The sequence below is a fragment of the Vipera ursinii genome (assembly GCF_947247035.1).
Source record: "Vipera ursinii genome assembly, chromosome: 1".
NCBI lineage: Eukaryota > Metazoa > Chordata > Lepidosauria > Squamata > Viperidae > Vipera > Vipera ursinii.
In genome coordinates this window covers 47,619,960-47,643,581 of record NC_139512.1, presented here as the reverse complement: position 1 = coordinate 47,643,581, position 23,622 = coordinate 47,619,960, and the positions used below count along the sequence as shown (strand labels likewise).

The following is a 23,622-nucleotide window of genomic DNA, read 5'->3' as shown; positions in this document are numbered from 1 at the left end:
GTGGTATACAACAAAACATATGCAACATTCATTAATTTGGAATCAGACTCTCTACTTCCCTTTAACTGGTAGGAAACCACTCCCTAGTTCATAATGAAAGCCCAGAGAAATGATACTGATGCTCAACACTGAACACCATTACTGAAAATTTGAGCCATAAAATTTGAACCATAAAATTTGAGCCATAAACCTTGAGAATGCATTTCTGATCTCAACTCTGGGAGTCCCTGGATTGATCACTGGGTAGCTTTTAATCCAGCTTGGGTTGTCACTTCCCATATATTATGCTGAACCTGAAGGTGCGTATTTCACATGAATGATGCAACCGTGTCAGTCTATCATCCTTAGAAATGGCAATGCCAGTAGTGGCAGGAGTGGCAGTATCAAAATATTGTGGCTTCTGCTGTACAGATCACAGAGACTACCTGAGAGTTATTGGTCGTGATAGTTTCAATTATAAGTTCTCTTCTTTCATTTGAAGATCAGCTGAGAGGAAGGTTTCTTCCTGTTTTGGAGCTTTCTTGGCCCAAGAAGGAAGAAACTATACAGAACATCTTAGGACAGGCAAACTAATATTTTTGAAGGAAAGGACAGTAGGATTAGTTTGGCAAAGCCACTACAAGAAGTTGCATCACTGCTGAAACAGAGAGAGCTACAATAGATCAAAATGGAGAACATCTACAGCATACTGAGAATGAAGGCATTTGCTAAGAAATTAGGGGGTCCAAGTTCCCTTCAGTGCTTATTTCCAAAGAAGCACCTACACATAGGAAAATCAATTCGTGCTTGTCTGCCAATAGCTTTGAGAATCAATTTTGCTCTTCTTGTCCAAACAGCAAGTAGAGCAAGTGACCATCAACATAGTAATTTGAAATGACATCAATACGTAGTAATTCGAAATGACAAACACATTTACAAAATAGCACTTAGATAAGGTGGGAAAATTTCATGTTCAATCCCTAGATATTGTCGCACCAATAATTCCTCCACCCTTTTCCTGTAGCTTGTTTTTTATCTTCCTATTACAGAGACAACTGAAAATAAAATGAAATATTAATATTCTGTTATCCTTTACAGAAAACTTGGGAAATTTTCCATAGTAACTAACAAGAAACTGAGGATAGAATGGGTATATCAGCTGGGAACATACACAGTTGAGGTGTATTTGTTACCCCAAACCTCACCTATAAAGCTGCCAACAGAGGTGTACAGTGCATAAGTATAATACAGTATGCAGAAATGATGATGAATAAAAACTGACTTATGTAGACCATGGGCATTTTTTTAAAAATGGAAAAGTCTTGGGGTGTAGCTAAGTAATCCTTTAAGTGTAAACCAAAAGATAAAGAAGCATGCCCATAATTTACAGTGACAGCAACAGACTGTTACTTATAACTTAGCTAGGAGGTGTAATGTTAAAGATGATCCAAGAAAGATATCTTTTAAAGTAACTGTGGCTATACATCAAATATAACATCAGAGAGCCAAAGTATGCCTATACCCGAGTTCAGTATACAATTCTTTAAAAGTTTCTGTTAATATGAAGTATAATAAAAAAGAGAACATAGCAAAATTTCCTTCACAAAGTTATTAATTGGAGGTCTTCCAGTCTAACCCCCTGCTCAAGCAGGAGTCCCTGTACCATTTCAGACAAACGGTTTTCCAAACTCTTCTTAAACACCTCCAGTGACGGAGCATTCACAACTTCTGAAGGCAAGCCATTCCACTAATTAATTGTTCTAACTGTCAGGAAATTTCTCCTTATTTTGAGGTTGCTTCTCTCCTTGATTAGTTTCCATCTATTGCTTCCTGTCCTGCCTTCAGTGCCTTATAGAATAAATTGCCCCCCTCTTCTTCGTGGCCACCCATTAAATACTAGAACACTGCTATCATGTCACCGCCTTTTCATTAGACTAGATATATCCAATTCATGTAACCGTTCTTCATATGTTTCAGCCTCAGTTTCCTAATCATCTTTGTTGTTCTTTCTAGAGTCTCAACATATTTTTTATATTGTGGCAACCAAAATTGAATGCAATATTCCAAGTGTGTTCTTACCAAGACATTTTAAAACGGTACTAAAACTTCACACAATCATGATTACATCCCTCTGTTAATGCAGCTTAGGATTGCACTGGCTCTCATTGCTGGCTCATATTTAAGTGGTTGTCCACTAGGACTCCTAGATTCTTCTTGGTTATTATTATTATTATTATTATTATTATTATTATTATTATTATTATTATTATTATTATTATTATTATTAATTCGGTTTATATACCGCCCTACTCCCAAAGGACTCAGGGCGGTTTACTTATATTGAGCAAAATATTTGTGGCTCTATACCTGTGCGTTTGGTTTTCCTTGATTTATGACCCCAATTGGGCCCAAATTTTCTGTTGTCAAGTGAAACATTTGTTAAATGAGTTTTGCCTCATTTTATGACTTTTCTTGCCACAGTTAAGTGAATCACTGCAGTTGTTAAGTTAATAACACAGTTGTTAAGTGAATCCTCATTGACTCTGCTTGTCAGAATACTGCAAAAGGCTATTTGTATTTATGACACTGCAATTGTCATACATACAAGTCAATTGCCAAGCATCTGAATTTTGGTCAGGTGACCATGGAGATGTTGTAATGATTGTAAGTGTGAAAAACAGTTATACATCACTTTTTTCAGATGACATTGTAACTTTGAATGGTCCCTAAGTGAACTGTTGTAAGTTGAGGACTACCTATATTTACTGATTTTACTATTTACTACAGACATGTCAAACACAAGGCCCGGGGGCCAGATCCGGCCCGCAAAGTGGTTTCATGTGGCCCTCGAAGCCATCCTGGAAACAGTGAGGGAACGGCCCCCACTGCCTTGGCTCTGGCCCAGAGACCCTCCTTCTGCCAGAGACCCTCAGATCTGTCCCACTCCTGCCCAGGCCCCCATAGGCACCCTTGATGCAAACGATGTAGAGCTGGCCATGCCCACCCAGTAGGCCATATGCACTCTAGCCACGCCCACCCAGGCCGTGCCCACCCTGGCCATACCCACACGGCCCCTTGAGGGCAACCACAGTGCTGATGCGGCCCTCAATGAAATTGAGTTTGACACCCCTGATTTACTACTATTATTATTCTAAATAACTTTAATATGCAAGATATGGTTGCATCTTAGTTTCAAGATTTTATGAATTAAATTTATTATTTAGATACATTTCAATCTGTCTTCTCTGCACTGTAGTAATAAACCTGCCAATAATTCTATTTTTTTTTTAAAAAAATGCCTAATATAAGTGTATCATTATAAATTAAACATGTGCACACATGTACTTTATTCATTGTTCGGGAAGACAAAAAGATGAGCAATACTTAATTTGCCTCATACAAGAGTCTGAATATCAAGTAACAACAAGATTGTTGACACACACTTGTTTCTGCAAGAACTCAAGCACCTCTGTCCTGAAGGGAAAATGTAATTTGCTATTGCCAAACTCCAAAATGGATGTCCAAATAAAGCTTTTCATACCCCACTCTATATAATTACTTAGGTCAACAACTTCAGTTTCCCAAAGGCAATATACATAATTGCAAAGAATATTAAAACCTAAGCAAACTCATCATTTTCAAGTATAAACAGTTTATATTTTTAATTGACCTTTAAAGTATGGATGACTTTACCAACATACTTCCATATTAAGTGATCTCATGTGGATGTCCTGTGCTTTTGTACATATTATTTGGTTTATCACAGCTAAACTGGCAAGAGACAATTTTATGTAATGTTTAAGGCACGAGGCTAGAAATCAGAAGACCGTGAATTCTAGTCTCAACTTAGACATAATTGGGTGACCTTGACCTCTCTGTCAGCCCTGGAAAGCAGGCAATGGCAAACTATATCCAAAATCTTGTCAAGAAAGTTTCAGGAACTACTCCAGGCAGTGACCAAGGATCAACAGCAATCTGAAGGCATGCATGCGCGCACTCACGCACACCCACAACTGGCAATAACTCCACCTTTTTGAAATTGACTCACAGTTTGTAAAACTTTTTAATATTCCACTTATATTATCTTTTAACAAAAAGAAGAAAAATCTTACTTAAAAGTAATTCATGAGAAGTAGACCAATAAAATACAACTTACTGTTTCAAATGCTGTTATTCGCTCCTGTATTGAAAGAAAGCAATAAGTAAGATCATGATCAAGATTAAAGACATAAATGTAGTACTTCAATCAAATCTTAGTACAGGATATGCCCACATAAGATTTTATGTTTTTATGATTAAACAATGTTACTGCATTTGTATTTGTTTTATTTTATTAATCATAGTATTAATTATATTAAATATTAACTATAGTATTTGAATACAGTCCTATACAATGAGAATAATCCAGTCCTTTTTTGACAACAGCAATGGGATAAAAATCAAAAAATGTTTACTTAGTGAAAATTATTGGTTTAATGCACTGTATATTAAACTATTTCTACTCATCATTTTAAAGTTAATTACCACTTACCAATTCATTATCTTCTATGAATGTGAAACAGACATTTTAAACTTATTTTCTGTTCAGAATCCTGTTTTTTTTTGTTGCCATACAACCTTGTGCTACAAGTCTATAATACACTTATTTAGAGAATTGGCTTAGGTCAGGGGTGTCAAACTGCCGGCCTGCAGGCCGGATGCATCATAGCGAAACCGTACCCACCCCATTGCCGGCAATGGCAAAAAGTCACGATATGTTGCGACATGTCACGTGACGTTGCGAGTTTGACACCCATGGCTTAGGTTATTCTACTCAAGCAAGCAAAAGGAGAAGCTGGCAACACCAGCCCAATCATTTTTATTCATGAAAGCCTAATACTGTATAGTTATTTAAATGATCATGATAGTAAATATGTCCAAAGATAAAAAAGCAGTATTGCTGCCAGAGAATTTGGTGTGAATTGTTGAAATGCTTGGCATTACCATCTATATAAGACAAAGATAAGCCAATTTGAGGGCCTTTAGGATGACATGGTGGATATTGGAATCAAAGAAAAGATCTATAGTTAATGGCTATAAGCAAAGTATAGGTCTTAATTTTGGACTGATAATTTCTTTAGCCAGAACAGGTGATATTTACCAACTATATATTTTACATTTTAACTTTTATCATGGGATAGGAGAGATTGCTAAGTTATTTCCCCAAGCCTGTATATTATTTAAATAGCTGGGGAAAAATCAGTGCATTTATATTGAGCTCAGTCAAGTATGCATAGATCGGGGGAGTAGGCTGCATTGATCTGATTCCAGGTCCTGTTGATGTTGAAGGTATGTAAGGTAGGCATGAAAGACACAGAGTTACTAAATATTCTTGGGGAGGGGGGAAGTTGTTTGTGCATTTGGTTTTGAGAAAAAGCTAATTTCTTATTCAGCACCCAACATTTTTCTTTAGGGAAACACCCACATTTCTTTGGTCAGAAAAAGGTAAAGCCAGCAAGCCATGAATAAGTTGTTTAATACTGTATTTTTTCATGCAACTCTGCCGTTGAAGGCACCATTCTAAAAGTTCCAATTACTGCATAATAAAACCTAGTAAGACAGATTGTTTTTAACAAATGGGCGTCCTCCTGGATTCACGGCTCAATTTTGAAGATCATATAGGAGCCGTGACCAGGGGGGCTTTTGCACAGGTTCGCCTGGTGCGCCAGTTGCGTCCCTATTTGGACCGAGACGCCCTACGCACAGTCACTCATGCGCTTGTGACCTCCCGTTTGGACTACTGTAACGCTCTCTACATGGGGCTGCCCTTGAAGACCACTCGGAGGCTTCAACTGGTGCAGAATGCGGCCGCGCGAGTTGTAATGGGGGTTTCCCGATACTCCCATGTAACACCTCTACTCCGCGAGCTGCATTGGCTTCCGGTTGCCCTCCGGGTGAAATTCAAGGTGCTGGTTATCACCTATAAAGCCCTACATGGCCTGGGTCCGGGTTATTTGAGGGAACACCTGCTGCCGGCATCAAACGCCCTTCGCCCAGTGCGCTCCCACAGGGAGGGTCTGCTCAGGGTTCCGCCGGTGAGAGATTGCCGGCGGGTGACACCCAGGGATAGGGCCTTCTCGGTGGGAGCGCCTGCCCTCTGGAACCAGCTGCCGGTGGAGCTGAGGACTGCCCCCGACCTCCGATCATTCCGCCGGGGCCTGAAGACCTGGCTCTTCGAGCTCTCGGGCCCAGACTGAGGAGGAAATTTTAATTTGGGGTTTTTTAACTGACTACAGGGTTAATTTAATATTTTTTAATTGGGTTTTTAATTTTTGTATTTTGGATTTTTAATTCCCTGTAAACCGCCCTGAGTCCTCAGGGAATAGGGCGGTATATAAATATAACTAAATAAATAAATAAATAAATAAATGCAAAATGGAACAAATTATTAGCAGATTGGGAAGGTAAAAATGTCAGTTGCCACCATGTTGTGCCCTATTTAAATTCTTTTAATATTTAATGGTTCACAACATCATGTCAAACCAAATATTTGATTATATTCATTTTACAAATATGACATGCAACTCAATTGATATAAATGCTGTTCAGAAACTAATGGAATTAATATGCATGTGACTTGCAATCTATAATAAGGTAAGACACAGCACCTTTCTGCTTCTAGTTAAACCAGCCATTTTGTTTCATATAAAAATAACAGTGGACATGGAAGTACAAAACCTTTAGCTGGTGAAATATAGCCATTCACAAACCCTTATAATTCCCTAAAAGTATTTTTTTTAAAAATAATCAATATTCCCTATCAACAATGTTGGAGTAATCTGTGGACTTTTGTCTATTCAAGAGATTCTATTATAAGTGCACAACATTGCAAACCTTAACCATTCTTGATATGTTAAATCTTTAAATGGAAATTCATGGCATTCATTCATTCATCATTCACCCCTTTAAATCTACACTTTTTCCCATTTTTATTTTTAACTGACATGGGTGTTAAGTATGCTCAAACATTATGCAGTGAAACTGTTATATGTTCAAAAGTGGTATGCTTTGTTACTACTCACAAAAAGGAATAGTTGGTGAAGATGATGGAACATGTGGAGATGGCTGAATTAACTTTTTTGGTTAGAGAAAAAACATTATGTACATTTATGGTAGATTGAAAACCCATTATAGGCCTTTTGCATAAAACAGAAAAAATGTGGTTATGATTTGTGATTTTGATGATTAGAAAAAAACTGGATAATAGAAAAGTGAGCCATATTTTGTAATCATAATATAGGATTAACGTGTAATTGTACTTATATTTTCTGCGAAGGACTTTGGAAGCTTCTTCCTATTTATTTTTATTCCTTCTGCACTTTTTCTTTTTTTCTTCTGCTTTTCTTTCTACCTTAACTTTTTATTAATTTGTGCTAGTTTTCATGATTTTTCTAAAACTTTCAATAAAAATTTTATATTAAAAAGCATGCTCAAGCATTTTTGGACTATTTCAGTCTTCCCCCCCCCACACACACACACTTCCTTAATACTTCCTCCCTGCAGTGGTATATGATTTTGATTAGTAAATAAAAGCAGGACATAATAAGAATTGCCTAATGAACAAGGTTTGGACAATGCTTAGGAAAAACTGTACAACTTCAGAGTGTATAAATGAACATGGGTGCCAGTACGATTCAAATGTAAACTTCAGACATTTTATGACCCACATGGGTCTTTCCCACCTACACAAATCCATGGAAGAGCTCAACAGGATTTCCTTACAATAACATATTAATTAAAAAAACCTATAAAACTGTCGTACATTAAATATACTAAGGAGATACACTACATTAGTACAAAGATGTAGTGTATGTTCTAAAAGTTTCCTCAGTTATGAAGCCATAACAATATTAGCTACTTTGTTTAATATGTCTACTGACTTTACCTCCTATCATAATTATCCAGTTGTGAGGTTCCCAATAAGAAGAGTGTTAGCCTTAACATTTTTGTATACATTCAGAATGATTAATGATATAATGCTGTTAGGTCTGCATCAATCAGTATTAATTTGAGGTAAAACATCTACGTTCTTCCATATATCTAATGTCTCAAAGACAATAGATTGGCATATCAAAGACAATGCTGGATTATATTCTGTCAAGTTATTGTCTGGACTCTGAAAAAGTATTTTCCAGAAGATAATTTATATGTGTGTACATATGTGTCTGTGTTCATGTTTTCAATATATGTGCAAGAAAATAATTTTCATTTCACACACACACACACACACACACACACACCACTGTAGCAGAAGTTGGAGAAAATGTTTTATTTTAAAAGTTTTTCATGAGAAGTGGGAGAAACTAATTGGCCATAACCAATTCCCTCCCCACCACCACCACCAACCCCACTCATTCCTGAATGAAACTTTAAGCAAATGTCAAGCATTCTAACTGGACAACAACAAAACATTCTATTTGTAGAATTCCAGAACTGGAAAGGATCTTTTAGGCTTCCACAGTACAGAAATCAGAATTAAACATCCCAACTAAACCCTGTCCAGCCTCTGCTTGAACACATCCAGCAAATGAGAGCCCACCAACTTCCTTGGTAACTAGTTTTTCTGTCAAGCTAGCTTTGCCATTCCTTAAAGCCACAAAATTTAAGAAAGCAATCTAGGACAATTATTCTGTATGCTACAATCTACTATACAAAAAATGACCTTCTTCTCTGTGACATTCTAAATTACTTTGCTACAAAGCTATTATCATCTCTCCTTGTTTTTTTTTGTTTTTTTCAAAGTGAAGCAAATCTAGTTTCTTCAACTGTTCCTTAGAAGGATTTAATTTTCAATCCCCTGACAATATCTATAGATTAATCTAGGCTTACACCAATTTCCAAATGGGAAATACATCATTGGCAAGAAGAAACATCAAAATATTGCAAAATATTTACTGTATGTGGTCATTTTAAATGATGCAGAGCAATGCCTTCTTGGAAGATTTTCTTGCAATGTCATAAGCCAAATCAACAGGCTAAAAAAATAACAGAAAGTCTGACTTGAATTTGATTGAAGTTCAAGCTAAATTTTACTTGGGCTTAACTGTAATGCTGAGGCAGAACATTTGTTCTTATACTAATTATGCCACACCAACTATATTTCTAAATGAAGGAAAATATTATTATTTTTCTCCTCTCCCTCAAAATTTCACCTTGGTTAACAGTGATATATCCAAAAGAAAAGTGGCTGTTTTAAACAATCAGTTGGTCATCCCAATTAATCCATCTCACCCTTTTCCTGAAAAATATAAGCAGGCAAAAATTGTGGGATCCAGAAGAGAATTCAAGCACCCTCTACTGGCCTCTTTCTGTGCTATCACACATAACTTCAATGCCATTTGACAGGAATATGTTGCTTTTCAAATATATCTATATCTATATCTATATATCTATATCTATATCTATATATCTATATCTATATATCTATATCTATCTACTATCAATCAATCAATCAATCTATCTATCTATCTATCTATCTATCTATCTATCTATCTATCTATCTATCTATCTATCTATCTATCTATCTATCTATTTAAAAATCATAACTATCTGGGTTTAATCCACATCTATAACATTAATGTTTTTTCAGACAGAGCTGTTAAAAGACATCCATAAGGGAATTGTTAAAACTTTAGGGGGACAAGTAAAATTTCTTGAGAATTTGAAGCAATAGAAAAGTGGAAATACATACAGTATTTCTTTTCTTAATCACCCTTTGTAGTTAAAAATAACATTGTAGGTAAAGTAAAAAGTAATTTATAAAATGTATTATGTATACCTTGATTTCCTTATATGAATATGTTTCGGTATACAGTATAAAAATGAAAAGTACTTTTTCAGTTAATGATTACAAATTTATTGATTGAATAGCTTGTTCTCTGCTTGTTTCTACCCAATCACTTGTTTAATTAATTTCTTGGTGTAAATATTTCCAAAAATTGATTAACTGCTTTTTCATCTTATCCTTTCAAAAAAACATAGAAATATTTTGTAATCTGTTTTTAACATTTTCAGTAGAAAAAGAAACTTTAAAAAGGAACTTAAAGAAATCATTTTTCCTGTACATTTATTTGTTTACTCTTGCTTATATGCAACTTCAATCATCATAATTAGAAAATCATAGAGAGTAAGAATATATAAAAACAGTTTAAAACAATCATATAATATTTTTTTCTGCATTTTTCTTTCACAATACTAGCAACAAAGAGCACAGTATTCACTATAAGACATCACTGGAGTCATATTTCCCCAGTGTGGTGCCATTCATTAGTGTGGGAACTACATTTCCCAGACAGCACAGACTTTAGCTGGAAATCCTGGACAGTGCTGAGCCCAATATAACATCTTGAGGTCACTTAACTGAGTAAGGGTACTCTAAATTTTCAGCATCTGGCCAAAAAACGCAATCGGTGAAAATGTAATATGACCTTTCACAACTGCTTGAAAAAGGAGGTTTTTAACAGCAACAAATGTAGTTATAGTATCACCAGCCTGTTTCTGAGAAGTCTTCCATCCAAACACTAGTTCTTTGACTGCTTAATTGGAGATGTTCAAAACTGACTTTTAAGCAATTTATACAAAATATGGGTTTTCAGCAAAAAAAACCCTTCATATTGTCCCTCTCTGAGCACAGTTATAAATCTTATATGACTGAGCTGCCCTTTTGGCTTTGTGAATCATTTGCCTCCTGTCTTGCACTAGGGAATGACACTGAAGAGCACCAAAAATATTTTAATTCTTGGGCACAATGTTCTACTTTTATTCATGGCAACTACCCTTATCTCAATGAATTGCAGTGCCATTGAAAATCTGTTTTTGTTCTATATGGTGATCAGAAAACACTTGTTTTATACACTTTAAATACAAGTGGTTGTATTTTCACAGGTATATAAATTATTCTCTGAACATCCTATTTGCAAGTTTTATTTTGCTGTAAATTTGAGCTTAAAATTCAGTTGCTCAGTTCTGATAAAGCAAAGCAATAAAACTTAATGATCACTGAAACTTAAATAAAAACTGTGTGCTTTAATAAGTTCAAGTTCTTTTATTCTCCTGAAATCTTACAGTATAGTAAATTGAGAACATTCTCCTAATTGACTGAATAACTCTACTTACCCTTTGGTGGCATGGCGAACACTAGCATTATAGGGCAAACTCATTTTATCTTGCCTACAATCAGTGAAAGTAGAGATTAAAAGACTCATTATTCACTCAACTTAGACAATGTAAGAGTGTTCTTTTCAGAGTACCTTTCCCCAACTTGTATAGTTTGTGGGTTTCAAATTATAATTAATGGATATTTATCTTCAAAAATCGCTAGGCTTCTCCTTGGCACTTGGTTCAAATTTACTTTTTTTTTCTTGGCAGCGAGGACAAAATGTTCCAACTAGACTCTGCTGCAGTGAATCCTCCTCAATAAACAGTAGAATTGCACAAAGGGCACTGACAACATTTGGCTGTACCTATACTAAATATTGTTAATTTGTCAGAGATGCACTTTATTTAATGCTGCATTGACAAGGAGATGGGATTTGTCTTCCCATTAGTTATCACTCACCATTATGGCTATATTTTATTTATTTATTTATTTAACTTAAACCGCTGGGCGAGATCATTCGCAGCTTTGGAGTAGGGTACCATCAGTATGCTGATGACACCCAGCTTTTCATCTCAACTCCAAACAACATCAGTGATGCCCTCGACGTGATGTCTCGCTGCCTGAAAGCGGTCCGGGAATGGATGGGGAGGAACAGGCTTCAACTGAACCCGGACAAGACTGAATGGCTGTACGTACCGGCAAGCCAGGATACTCAGAACATCCCATCCCTTAACATCGGGGACAAGTTACTACCCCCTGTTGATAGGGCCCGCAACCTGGGTGTCCTCCTTGACTTGCAGCTCTCCCTGGAAGATCACATAGGAGCTGTGACCAAGGGGGCCTTCTCCCGGGTTCGACTAGTTCGCCAATTACGGCCTTATCTGGACCTGGATGCCTTACGTACAGTCACCCATGCTCTTGTGACCTCTCGCCTAGACTACTGTAACGCTCTCTACTTGGGGCTGCCCTTGAGATCCACTCGGAAGCTTCAACTGGTGCAAAGTGCAGCGGCACGGACACTCTTGGGAGCCTCCCGATACTCCCATATCACACCTCTCCTCCGTGCACTGCACTGGCTTCCAGTTGCCTTCCGTGTGAAGTTCAAGGTGCTAACAATGACTTACAAAGCCCTACATGGCATGGGTCCGGACTACCTACGGGAGCACCTTCTGCCAATGTCAGCACCCCACCGTCCTGTGCGCTCCCACAGAGAGGGCCTCCTCAGGGTGCCACCGCTCAAGGAATGTCGGCTGGTGGCCCCCAGGGGGAGGGCATTCTCAGTGGGTGTGCCAGCCCTCTGGAACAGCTTACCAACCGAAATCCGGATGGCCCCCGACCTCCGCACCTTCCGGCGCGAATTAAAAACTTATCTGTTCCAGCAGTCCGGCCTGGCCTGATAGCTCTAATCTGGGGTCCCAGTTTGTATTTTACTATTGTTTGTTTTCACTATTGTTCATTCTGTATGCCTACCTTATTCTGTACACCGCCCCGAGTCCCTCGGGAGAAGGGCGGTTTATAAAAACAAATAAATAAATAAATAAATAAATAAATAAAGTGTGGGTTTTAAACTCGGCAGAATTTCTGTGGAAAAGCATGGTGGTAGCCTTAAAGAGGGAACTTAAGAGTTGTAAATGCTGTCTTAGCTCCAAATGGGAAGAAGCAGAAAGAAATTATAGAATGCTCCACCTTGATTCTCTTTGGTATAAGTACTCTGTCGGTTTTTTAAGATTCTGTTATTATATCCATTAGCAATAAAATAGAGTTACAATAGTCCAGTATTTGAAGGGCTGCCACAAAGGAGACGGGGGTCACATTATTCACCAAAGCACCAGAGGGCAGGACAAGATACAATGGTTGGAAACTGAACAAAGAGAGAAGCAACCAGGAATTAAGGAGAAACTTCCTGACAGTGAGGACAATTGACCAGTGTAACAGCTTGCCTACAGAAATCATGGGCACTCCATCACTGGAGATTTTTAAGAAGAGGCTAGACAGTCACTGGTCTGAGATGGTATAGATCAGTGATGGCGAACCTTTTAGAGACCGAGTGCCCAAACTGCAACCCCAAACCCACTTATGTATCGTCGGGTGCCGGGGTGGGCGTGGCCCATTGGGGGTGTGGCCCATTGGGCAGGCGTGGCTGCGGTAGTAACAGCAGATTGGGTGGGACTATAAAGTTCAATCAATCAATTCCAACTTTGTGAGATCTTTTTTTTCCCCGTGAGAAGTTGAAATTGATTGATTGATTGAACCTTTTTTTCCCCCACACGCAGTGGCAGAGGCCTAAAGCAAAAAGTCTTTATAAAACCCCGCTGAAAGCCTAGGACTGGGGCGACGGCGCACATGCCCGCAGAGAGGGCTCTGCGTGCCACCTGTGGCATGTGTGTCATAGGTTCACCACCACGGGTATAGGTTCTCCTGCTTAAGCAGGGGGCTGGACTAGAAGACCTCCAAGGTCCCTTCCAGCTCTATTGTATTCTAGTCCCTGCGGTGTCTGTTTCCTGACTTGGTCTATCTCATAGGACTGACAATTATTTACAAAACAGTGAAGGAAACAGCCTTTGCCATTGGAATGTTCTTCTAAAAATGCATGTTATAAAAGGAAAAGGGGATATAGCAGGAAAAGAAAAGACAAAAACATTTAGATACCAATTCTTGAAGTTATTGAATAAAGATATTAGTCTCTTCTCTCATATCTGCTGGACGACTATTAAAGGGGAATGGAGTAGATTTATTCCCTTCTACTATTATTTTGCATCTGAACATTAATGCCAGACCTCGATCTTCTAACAACAAAAACAAAAATTCCATCCATCCTTAAATAATAAAAATACCAAGATAACAAATACTACAGTGTAACAATCCCTGTGGAGTCCTTGGTGCTCTCTAAGCTTGGTTGTTTGCTTGGACTACATAAAGTTGTTTGTTTGGTTGAATTACCAAGGAGAAAACCACACTGCCAATAACCCTGGACCAGCAAGCTACTGTAGATAAATAGGGAGTAAACCCCAAATTCACTAATACTGATCATGTTACCTAGCTGGGTAATAAGACATCTGCAAGCAAACAACCAAGCTCACAGAGCACCAATTTTTCCATTGAAAATCTTGTTTCATGTGTGACACAATCATACTGATTTGCTTCCTGAGTTGTAATTTTGATTTACTCATACTGTCATGCCCATGAATAAAAACAGTGTCACTTTTAGTCATGGATCTGAATTATTCAAACAGTTAAATAGATGAAAATGAATCAGGCATTTGGAGATTTTAATTTCTTTGTCCTGCTTTTTGCTGAACTAAATCCTGAAAGACTATTGGTTCCTAACATGTTGAATAGCCTTTAAGCAATATGTGCTTTAATTGAAGTCAATCAATTAATTAGCACTTTTCTCTATCTGACTTGCAACCGCTATGAGAGAAATAAATATGGAAACTTGCTGAAATGAGTGATTTTGAAAGCAAAACAATCTTCTCTAGCTTTTTTCAATGCTATGGAAATGTATACCTATTTTTTATTACTTCCAGGTTAAGTATATTAATATTATACTAGCATATTTTAAACAAATTATTTTTATTTTTTTTCCCCAGAAGAATGTTGTCTGTTCTCTTCTTAACACTTGCACATAAAACAGCCTTATCAATATAACTTCTGTGTTTGTGTGTGTAAATGTGTGTGAATTTCCAAAATAAACAAATTAAATGCAGCTTTGGTTATGTGTGTGTGTTTGGGGGGGAAACGACTCTTTTTTGCTGGATCCATTACCTGGGAAAACCGAACCTAAATTTCAGTTGTGGTCTCAGAAATAGATCAGACAGCAGCAAACTCTGAAAACACATGGGAAATGCTACAAGCTGCTTAAATTGGCTTTATTTTCCAACCAGAAACCAATACCCACCCAGTCCAAGTGCTGAGCCATCACTGTCAAACCACAATCAAACACTTTGTGAAACAAGTAGCTTGGGATAGTCATAATTAGGAAAACATAATTTAGTCTGTAAAAGTTAATAGGTAAGATGTGGGGAAGTACCATCTACTTCAGACCTGTCCTTTTAAAAGGTCTCATTAGGTTTTTAGGACAGAGAATTAAACTTGGGCTCAGAAAAATTTGGATAACTAATGTAACGTAATAGGTTTGGGGTTCCAAGTAGCATATATTAAGATATGACCTTTGGGGCTTATATTATATCACTAAGCCTTAGAGCCTTCCTCCCATCAATAGGCATCACAATACAGTCCAATTAACAAAAAATACCTGAAGTGTACATATTTCTTCTTCCTTCTTGATAGTCTTTTCCAGTAGATCTGTATAAAAATATAAAACATTTTAGGATGAAACTAAGAATGTGCCTTACAACCTGATAATGTTACTGATTTACTGACTCACAGACAAAAAGCACTTTGAAATGTAACCACACAATCTCAAGAGAATAACTCAAAAATACTAATAGAATAATATAAATTCAATAACCCTTGTGCCATGTATAAATACTGTAGATGTATTCCTATTGATAGATTATATGTGTAATACTGCCAGCATCAAGTTCCCTTCGTCCAGTGCGCTCCCACAGGGAGGGTCTTCTCAGAGTGCCGCCGGTAAAAGATTGCCGGCGGATAACACCTAGGGGGAGGGCCTTCTCAGTGGGTGCACCTGCCCTCTGGAACCAGCTGCCCTTGGAGCTTAGGACTGCCCCCGACATCCGTTCATTTCGCCGGGACCTGAAGACCTGGCTCTTCGAGCTCTCTGGCCCAGACTGAGAATTTTAATTTAATTTTAATTGGGGTTTTTATTTTTTCACGGATCGATGTAATTCTTTTTTAATTGCTTTTAACTTTTGTATCCCTTGTTTTAATTACCCTGTAAACCGCCCTGAGTCCTTTGGGAAAGGGTGATATATAAATCGAATAAAATAAATAAATAAAAATATTTGCTGAGCATTAGACCATAGTAAAAAGTGACATATCTTGTTCTTCCTTTTATACCATTGTGATGTCCTAACAATTCAGTCATTTATTTAAAAGCCAATGTAGGCTAACACCCTGTTTTAGTTGGGAGTTTTCAATCTTTTTCTATAAGCAGTTATCAAATCAGCAATTTTTCCATTGAAAATCTTGTTTCATATGTGACACAATCATACTGATTTGCTTCCTGAGTTGTAATTTTGATTTACTCATACTGTCATGCCCGCAAATTAAAACAGTGTCACTTTTAGTCATGGATCTGAATTATTCAAAGAGTTAAATAGATGAAAATGAATCAGGCATTTAGAGATTTTAATTTCTTTGTCCTGCTTTTTGCAGAACTAAATCCTGAAAGACTATTGGTTTCTAACATACTGAATAGCCTTTAAGCAATTGTGCTTTAACTGAAGTCAATCAATTAATTAGCACTTTTTTCTATCTGACTTGCAACTGTCACAAAAAGCAGCATCTAGCATCCAGAACTCAATGCTCAAGGTAGTAACATACTCCATTTCCCCCATTCAAACCCATGTCTTTCTTCGGTCCCCGTTTGTCCTGACATCATATAAATAGACGGATTTTCAGTCTAAAGAACAAGTATATATTTTGGTTTAATCAGAAGTGAAAACAACCGCTCATCTGCTAATGAATTTTGTTAAAGTACTGTGATTATATTTGGGAAAACCTTGATTTTGCACAAGTAGTAATGACTTGCATTGAGATAGTATGTTAAGCCTATTCCTGTGAACCAAAAATGAGCTTTCCTTGTTAGCAAGGTTATTGTATATGAAATGGAAGAAAAAGATGAGGACATTATTAAAAATTATGCTTGTTAGGTTGTAAAGCTGGATTGTTTGAATTTATGAGATGGAAGGAACATGTTTCTGAATAGCTAAGCCGTACTGAATTTAAAGAACCAAGAAACAATTTTAGGTTTGGTATATCTTTATGATTGGCGAAAATAATAAATTAGAGACAGACTTATTACTCTACTTCAGGGGTGTCAAACTCAATTTCATTGAGGGCCGCATCAGCACTGCGGTTGCCCTCAGGGGGCCGGGTGGGTGTGGCCAGGGTGGGCGTGGCCTACTGGGTGGGTGTGGCCAGCTCCACATCGTTCGCATCAAGGGTGCCTATGGGGGCCTGGGCAGGCGTGGGACAGATCTGAGGGTCTCTGGCAGAAGGAGGGTCTCTGGGCCAGGGCCAAGGCAGTGGGGGCCGTTCCCTCACTGTTTCCAGGATGGCTTCGCGGGCCGCATGAAACCACTTCACGGGCCGGATCCGGCCCCCAGGCCTTGTGTTTGACATGTCTGCTCTACTTACTTGAAAGGAAGTATAACCTGAATTCAACATAACATATGCATGAAAAAATAAACAGAAAACAAATTCTGAACACAGAGGAAAATTTTTGCTTATTCCCTTTGCAAATAAAACCTATAATAAATGTGTGCATACAACATATTCTCTCTCTCTCTCTCTCTCTTTCTCTCTCTCTCTCTCTCTCTCTCTCTCTCTCTCTCTCTCGCTCTGTGTGTGTGTGTGCGTGTGCATGCGCCTGCATACTCGGAGTCATTGATAAATGGGCACATATGTTCCTTTTTAAAAAAATTATATCCACCCTAGATCAACTGCAAATTCAGAAGTCTGTGTAGAAATTAAAGAATCAAATGTTAAACAATCCGACAATCCACAAAAAAGGACCCTTTCTATTAATTTGCCTTCAATATCTTAATTTCTGTGCATAATTTAGACACCTTGGCCATTGCCACTAATTGGTATGTAACAGGATAACTGAAGTGATTAGGCCACCCGTGGCTTCAATCTCCTGATCAGAGATTACATGAGAAACTTATAGGGCAAACGTAAAAACAACATTTTATTACTCTTTGTGGTTTATGTCAGACACTGAAACAACATGACAGTCAGCAGACAAATTCCCAAATGCCAAAGCAATGAGGTTTTCACAGACCATCATAAGTTTTGATGATGTGGGAATCTGTAGCACATGTCACAAATAATAGCTATTTGCCTCACAAAGGTTTTCTGTAAATCTACTAAATATGTACAAATAGAATCAAATCAACAAATTTTAGAAAAAAGATTCCTTCATCCTATATATGCTGGTATTGTAGAAACTGGAGCAGCGTAGGCTGAAAATGGATTGTTCATTAATATAGTATAACTTTGATCTGATGACGTAATATAATTTATATCTGTAAAACTCTGCTGAGACTGTCAAAAAAGTACTAATTACAATAACGTACTTTGTAATTCAGAATACAGTACTTACTCACGCAGTCCTGAATACCTGCACATTACAGAAGAGGCGCTGAGCAAGCATTAATTGGTAACAACTTGGGAAGTATTTGAAACCTTTCAAAGCTCCAAAGATAAGCTCTCGTTCTCCTGCAGGAGTTAAGTTGGATACACTCATTTTGATCACATCTCTTTGTACCAAATGACTTAGAAATTCTTCTCATTACACTGCACAGCTAAATTCTTCATATGCTGCCAACAGTGATTTGTATGCTTAGGAAACAGCCTTTTAAGGTCTTTATTTCATAACTTTATCAAGATAGAGAAGCCATGTGCAAATCCAACTTTTTAATGAATCTTGAGATGTTAGATTAGCCTCTCCACTGCTCATCTTCTGCTAGAAGGAAAAATCATTTCTGTTCTGCTCCTTTGGTCTTTTAAAAACTGTTATATGTTTTAATTTCATTAGAGATTTTAGTTCTGTTTTTAAAGTAAAAATGTTTAAAATTGTTCATTATATCATCTTGAGAGTCTAATGACTTAAGGCCATCTATAAATATTTTAATAAAGATAAATCAAATTCTTGTTATTATCACAACTTAATCCTCACATAATTTACATCGCTACGAGACATATTTATACCAATGATATTCTATTTCCAAAATAGAATGCTATTTATATATTACACATATATGTATGCCACATCAAAGGGTCTAGAATGAAATGTTATTATGCACAGTTATACTGTACACAGAACTATAACATCTATAGAAATGTCTCAATTACTGGTTGGGTTTTCATACTGCAGCAAACCAAAATTAGTTTTGCCATGTTTTGTCAAATAAGAACAAGGTTGGATTACTAAAACACAGTAAAACAACCACATTATAGATTAATGTGACATATGAATTTAATCATCTCCATGTGTCAAGGAGAATTAAGCAGTTAAATGAGCCAGTGACTGGATGGTGCAGAACAACACTGGATTAAATACTACCAAGACATTTATTATCAATAAACATTGTGACAAATTGTAACATCTGTTCTGGGAATTATTCTGGACAAAGTCACACTACCCCAGAAAGAGTAGGTTCATGAGTTAGAAGTTCTACTGGACTCACAACTAAATGGTAGAAGGTAACTTTGGCCAGGCAGCTTCCATTCAACTTCAACTGATGCATTGGACCAGTCCACCATCAACTGGACAAACGGGTGCATCACAGGACAACATTGTTTGAACCAAGGTACCTCAAATGAGCTAATATAAAGAATCTGCTCAAGCTCTCATGTAATTGAAATTTTATGGATCTTTGCACCAGTTACACCTGCAAAATTGTGGCCATTGCAGCATCACAGCATCTAGCCATGGTCACATGATCCAGATTTGCAATCATTTATTTATTTATTTATAAAATTTATTGGCCGCCAATTTTACCATAGGGTAACTCTGGGCGGCTTACAGTTTTATAAACAGTTAAAACATAAAAAGTTAAAATCAGACTTTAAAACAAAGGACACTTGGGGAGGGTGGGGGTGGAGTGGGGGGAAGAAGGATCTGTTATTACTTGATCAACCACCTCCATTGTGCTGTTCTCCCACTGGCACCCCAAGTTGACTGGCAGAGCTACGTCTTTAGGCCCTTACAAAAATATAGGAGGGTTGGGGCCAACCTCACATCAGGGGGTAAGATGTTCCAGAAGGCAGGAGCAACAGCAGAAAAGACCCTCCTCCTAGACCCCGCCAGCCAGAATAATTGGGCTGACAGGACTCACAACATGCCTTCTCTGCCGGCACGAGTGGTACAGGCCAATCCCAGTGGGATGAGACAGTCCCTCAAGTAACCTGGACTCATGTCATAAAGGGCTTTAAAGGCTATACTTCCTGGAAAGCCATAGGTTGCATTTATATCTAATTTCTTGTTTTTAAATAATGTTTTGTTGTAGATTTAGCTGTTTATTATCAAGAGGTTTGATGCTCCATACCACCCAATATCCTGTATTTATTCTTATGTCATCTGGAGAAAGAGCAGGGAAACCACTTCATCCCTACTTCCTAGAATATTCAAATCTAGTGACACTTTCTCTAAGCCTGGGGAACTGAGTAGCAGTGCTTTTATTGTACAGAAGTTTGGCAGGAGATAAGAAACAGCTGACTAATACCTGAGCCAGACTACTAGGTAGGGAATATCCAAACCGTCTACAAATATAACTTGGCTTCAAATTTGCTCTGATCTTTAAGATCTGGTCCTTTCATATCCCTTCCTTCTTCTTACTTCTTATTCTGGGTCATGTTGTCTTACTGTAAGCCTCGTAGCAGACATCATTTTCATTACTGTGGAGTAACTATGAGCCAACATGGACATTAATAATTGTTTGAATTGCCAGGACAGCAAATCGGCAAACGAGATCGGAGCCCCTGAGGATGACAAATTGGAAGGGGTCTATGACAATTTGCCACAGCTGACTCACCATGGCCGACTTGCCACGGCCAATTCACTGAGGGGACAACTTGCCATAGCCAACTCACTGCAGGACAATTCGTTGTGGGACAAGTTACACTAATATCAAGGAAATAGTGGAATAGAATCATTTTTTAAAAGATGCAAAAGGGGAGGACAGAATAAAATGTGAATTCCAAAAATTAAAATATTTTTTAATTTGTTTTAAATAATTAAATAGAATTATTAAATTGTCCCACAGCAAGTTGTCTCACGGTGAGTTGGCCACAATGAGTTGGCCACAGCGAGTTGGCTATGGCAAGTTGTCCCATTCTGAACTGGAAGAAGTGTCCTTTCAGATACTGTAATTCCAATTTATGAATGATTTTATAGTAGTTTGGAAAAAAAGATGGGACCAGTGAGCATCATCTAAAACTGGTACAGTATTTGCAGACATCAACCAGTTCCTCACACTTACTTCGATATTTTGTATTTGCTAAACTTTCCAAGCTGTCTTTGGTATAAATTTTTATGGCAGAGTTATCTCTCTTAAGGTAAAATTGAAGGATACACATGATCTAAGGCAGTGTTCCTCAACTTGGCAACTTTAAGAGGCATGGACCTCAACTCCCATTCTGGTTTAAGGTTGGAAAAGGAATTTTGTGATACAGAGGATACTAAAGGCAGACTTTGCTCTAGAAACACTCCAAAACTATGAAGTTGATCCTTTAGGGAGAATGCATTCTTTTATAAAACTAGATTTATTTGTTTATTTGTTTGTTTATTGCATTTGTATACCAAACTCTGGATGGCTTATATCCAACATTAAAAGCACTATATAAAGCTAAATTCACACACACACACACACATACACACACACACAAATCCAAACCAAGAAAAACTGAAAAAGTCTGGTGCCGCAGCCACATATTCTTGATGTAATCCCTCACGTTCTCATCCTGTTCTGACCTTACCCAATCACTTATTCCTTTCATCCACATGTTTGAAGAACCTTAACTTTAAGCTATCTCAAGCATAAATGCCAAGTGGTTGAACAGAAGTATCTCAGTCCTATCTCCTAGAAACAGCCATCCGGATAATCCCTGCAAAGATATTCTATCCATAACAAACATGGACAATCTCTTTAGAAAATATACTGAATGATAGGCCAGTGAGAGACAGGAGGATCAAATAGAAAGGATAATTACTGTGCATTTGAAAAATTGGATTCTCTGAGCCACCATTTTACACATCTGCAGTTTTACGTTTCAGTCTACTAAGCAAGTTGTTATGACCTAACCTTTTTTCTCCCTGCATGGAATTTCATCAGAATGTGTGAATTCTGGGAAGAACTAAAAAGCTCTTAAGCACCTTGTGTGGCAGCAATTACCTAAACTTCATAAAACTGCAACAGACTTTATTAAGAGCATCCATTACAAAGGTTTCTTCTTGGTATGCTGCCACAATTATAGGATACTTTTATAAGCAAAGTTTATAATGACTTAGCCTGCTGCATGGCTCTTGTAAGCCACTGCTGACAATAAAATAGTTATCAGGGACTCATTTTAAATTTAAATCATTTATGCTAACATTCATTACTAGATATATTTCTTGTGCTTCCGTTACTGGATGTACTGGATGGATCAAGATCACATGAAATGTTAATACCACTTTACAATGCCTTGCTAAGGCCACACTTGGAATACTGCATCCATTTTTGATCACCACGATATAAAAAAGATGTTGAGAATCTAGAAAGAGTACAGAGAAGAGCAACAAAGATGATTAGGGGACTGGACACTAAAACATATAAGGAACGGTTGCTGGAATTGGGTATGTCTAGTTTAATGAAGAGAAGGACAAGGGGGGTGCAATGATAGCATTGTTCCAATATCTCAGGGGTTGTCACAAAGAAGAGGGAGTCAAGCTATTCTGCAAAGCACCTGAAGACATGACAAGAAGCAACAGATGAAAACTAACCAAAGAGAGAAGCAACTTAGAACTAAGGAGAAATTTCCTGACAGTTAGAACAATTAATCAGTGGAACATCCTGCCTCTAGAAGCCATGAATGCTCCAACACTGGAAGTTTTTAAGAAGAGAGTGGACAGACATTTGCCTGAAATGGTATAGGGTTTCCTTCCTGGGCAGGGGGTTGGACTAGATGACCTCCAAGGTCCCTTCCAACTTTTATTATTATTATTATTATTATTATTATTATTATTATTATTATTATTATTATTATTATTATTATTATTATTATTATTATTTTACATATTTTTTTGCAGGATCCAATCTGGGTCAGTCACCGGGACCAGGGGTTTAGTCTTCCGAGCTTTCAGACTCATGCTGGAGCCCCCATCCTCAGGGAACTTCTCAGACCCAGATTGGATCCTGCAACATTATCTGGGACATGTATATTCACCTTCATTTGTGAGAAGAAAAAAAATTGCCGGCTGTTGATCTACAAAACTTACAATGGAGACATGTCATTTATCTCAACACTTACTGATACAGCAGTCTTTGCAGCTGAGCAAGCATAACATAGTTAATGTTGTGGTGGCATCTTCAATATTGATTTCCAATAGAGGATTTTTTTTTCTAATTAAGAATTCCCATAGTTTCTGCTTGATAACTTCCTATTATTAATTGGACTTGAAATACATACATTTCTGTATTTCTTTGCCAACCTTCCTACTGAATAAATATAATTTAAGCTTCAAATTGTTTCTAGTATATTTATTTATTTTATTTTATTTTATGTGTAAAATTTAATGGCTTCCCATTTTACCCAGTGTAACTCTGGGTGGTTTACAATCAATATGCAATCAATAGCTGGGACCATAATTTCTG

At 37.5% G+C, this 23,622-nt stretch overlaps 1 protein-coding gene across 5 annotated transcripts in view; it reads right to left on the bottom strand.

Annotated features, from left to right (window-relative positions):
- CEP128 (centrosomal protein 128) overlaps positions 1-23,622 on the bottom strand; it is a 221,658-nt gene that overhangs the window by 45,059 nt on the left and 152,977 nt on the right. For all 5 annotated transcript variants that reach the window (XM_083375275.1, XM_083375272.1, XM_083375274.1 and 2 more), the window contains 2 exons: positions 15,372-15,421; positions 4,136-4,159 (listed from right to left, as the gene is read on the bottom strand). In XM_083375275.1, the coding sequence (XP_083231401.1) occupies positions 4,136-4,159; positions 15,372-15,421 (74 nt within the window). The remainder of the gene's footprint in view (positions 1-4,135; positions 4,160-15,371; positions 15,422-23,622) is intronic.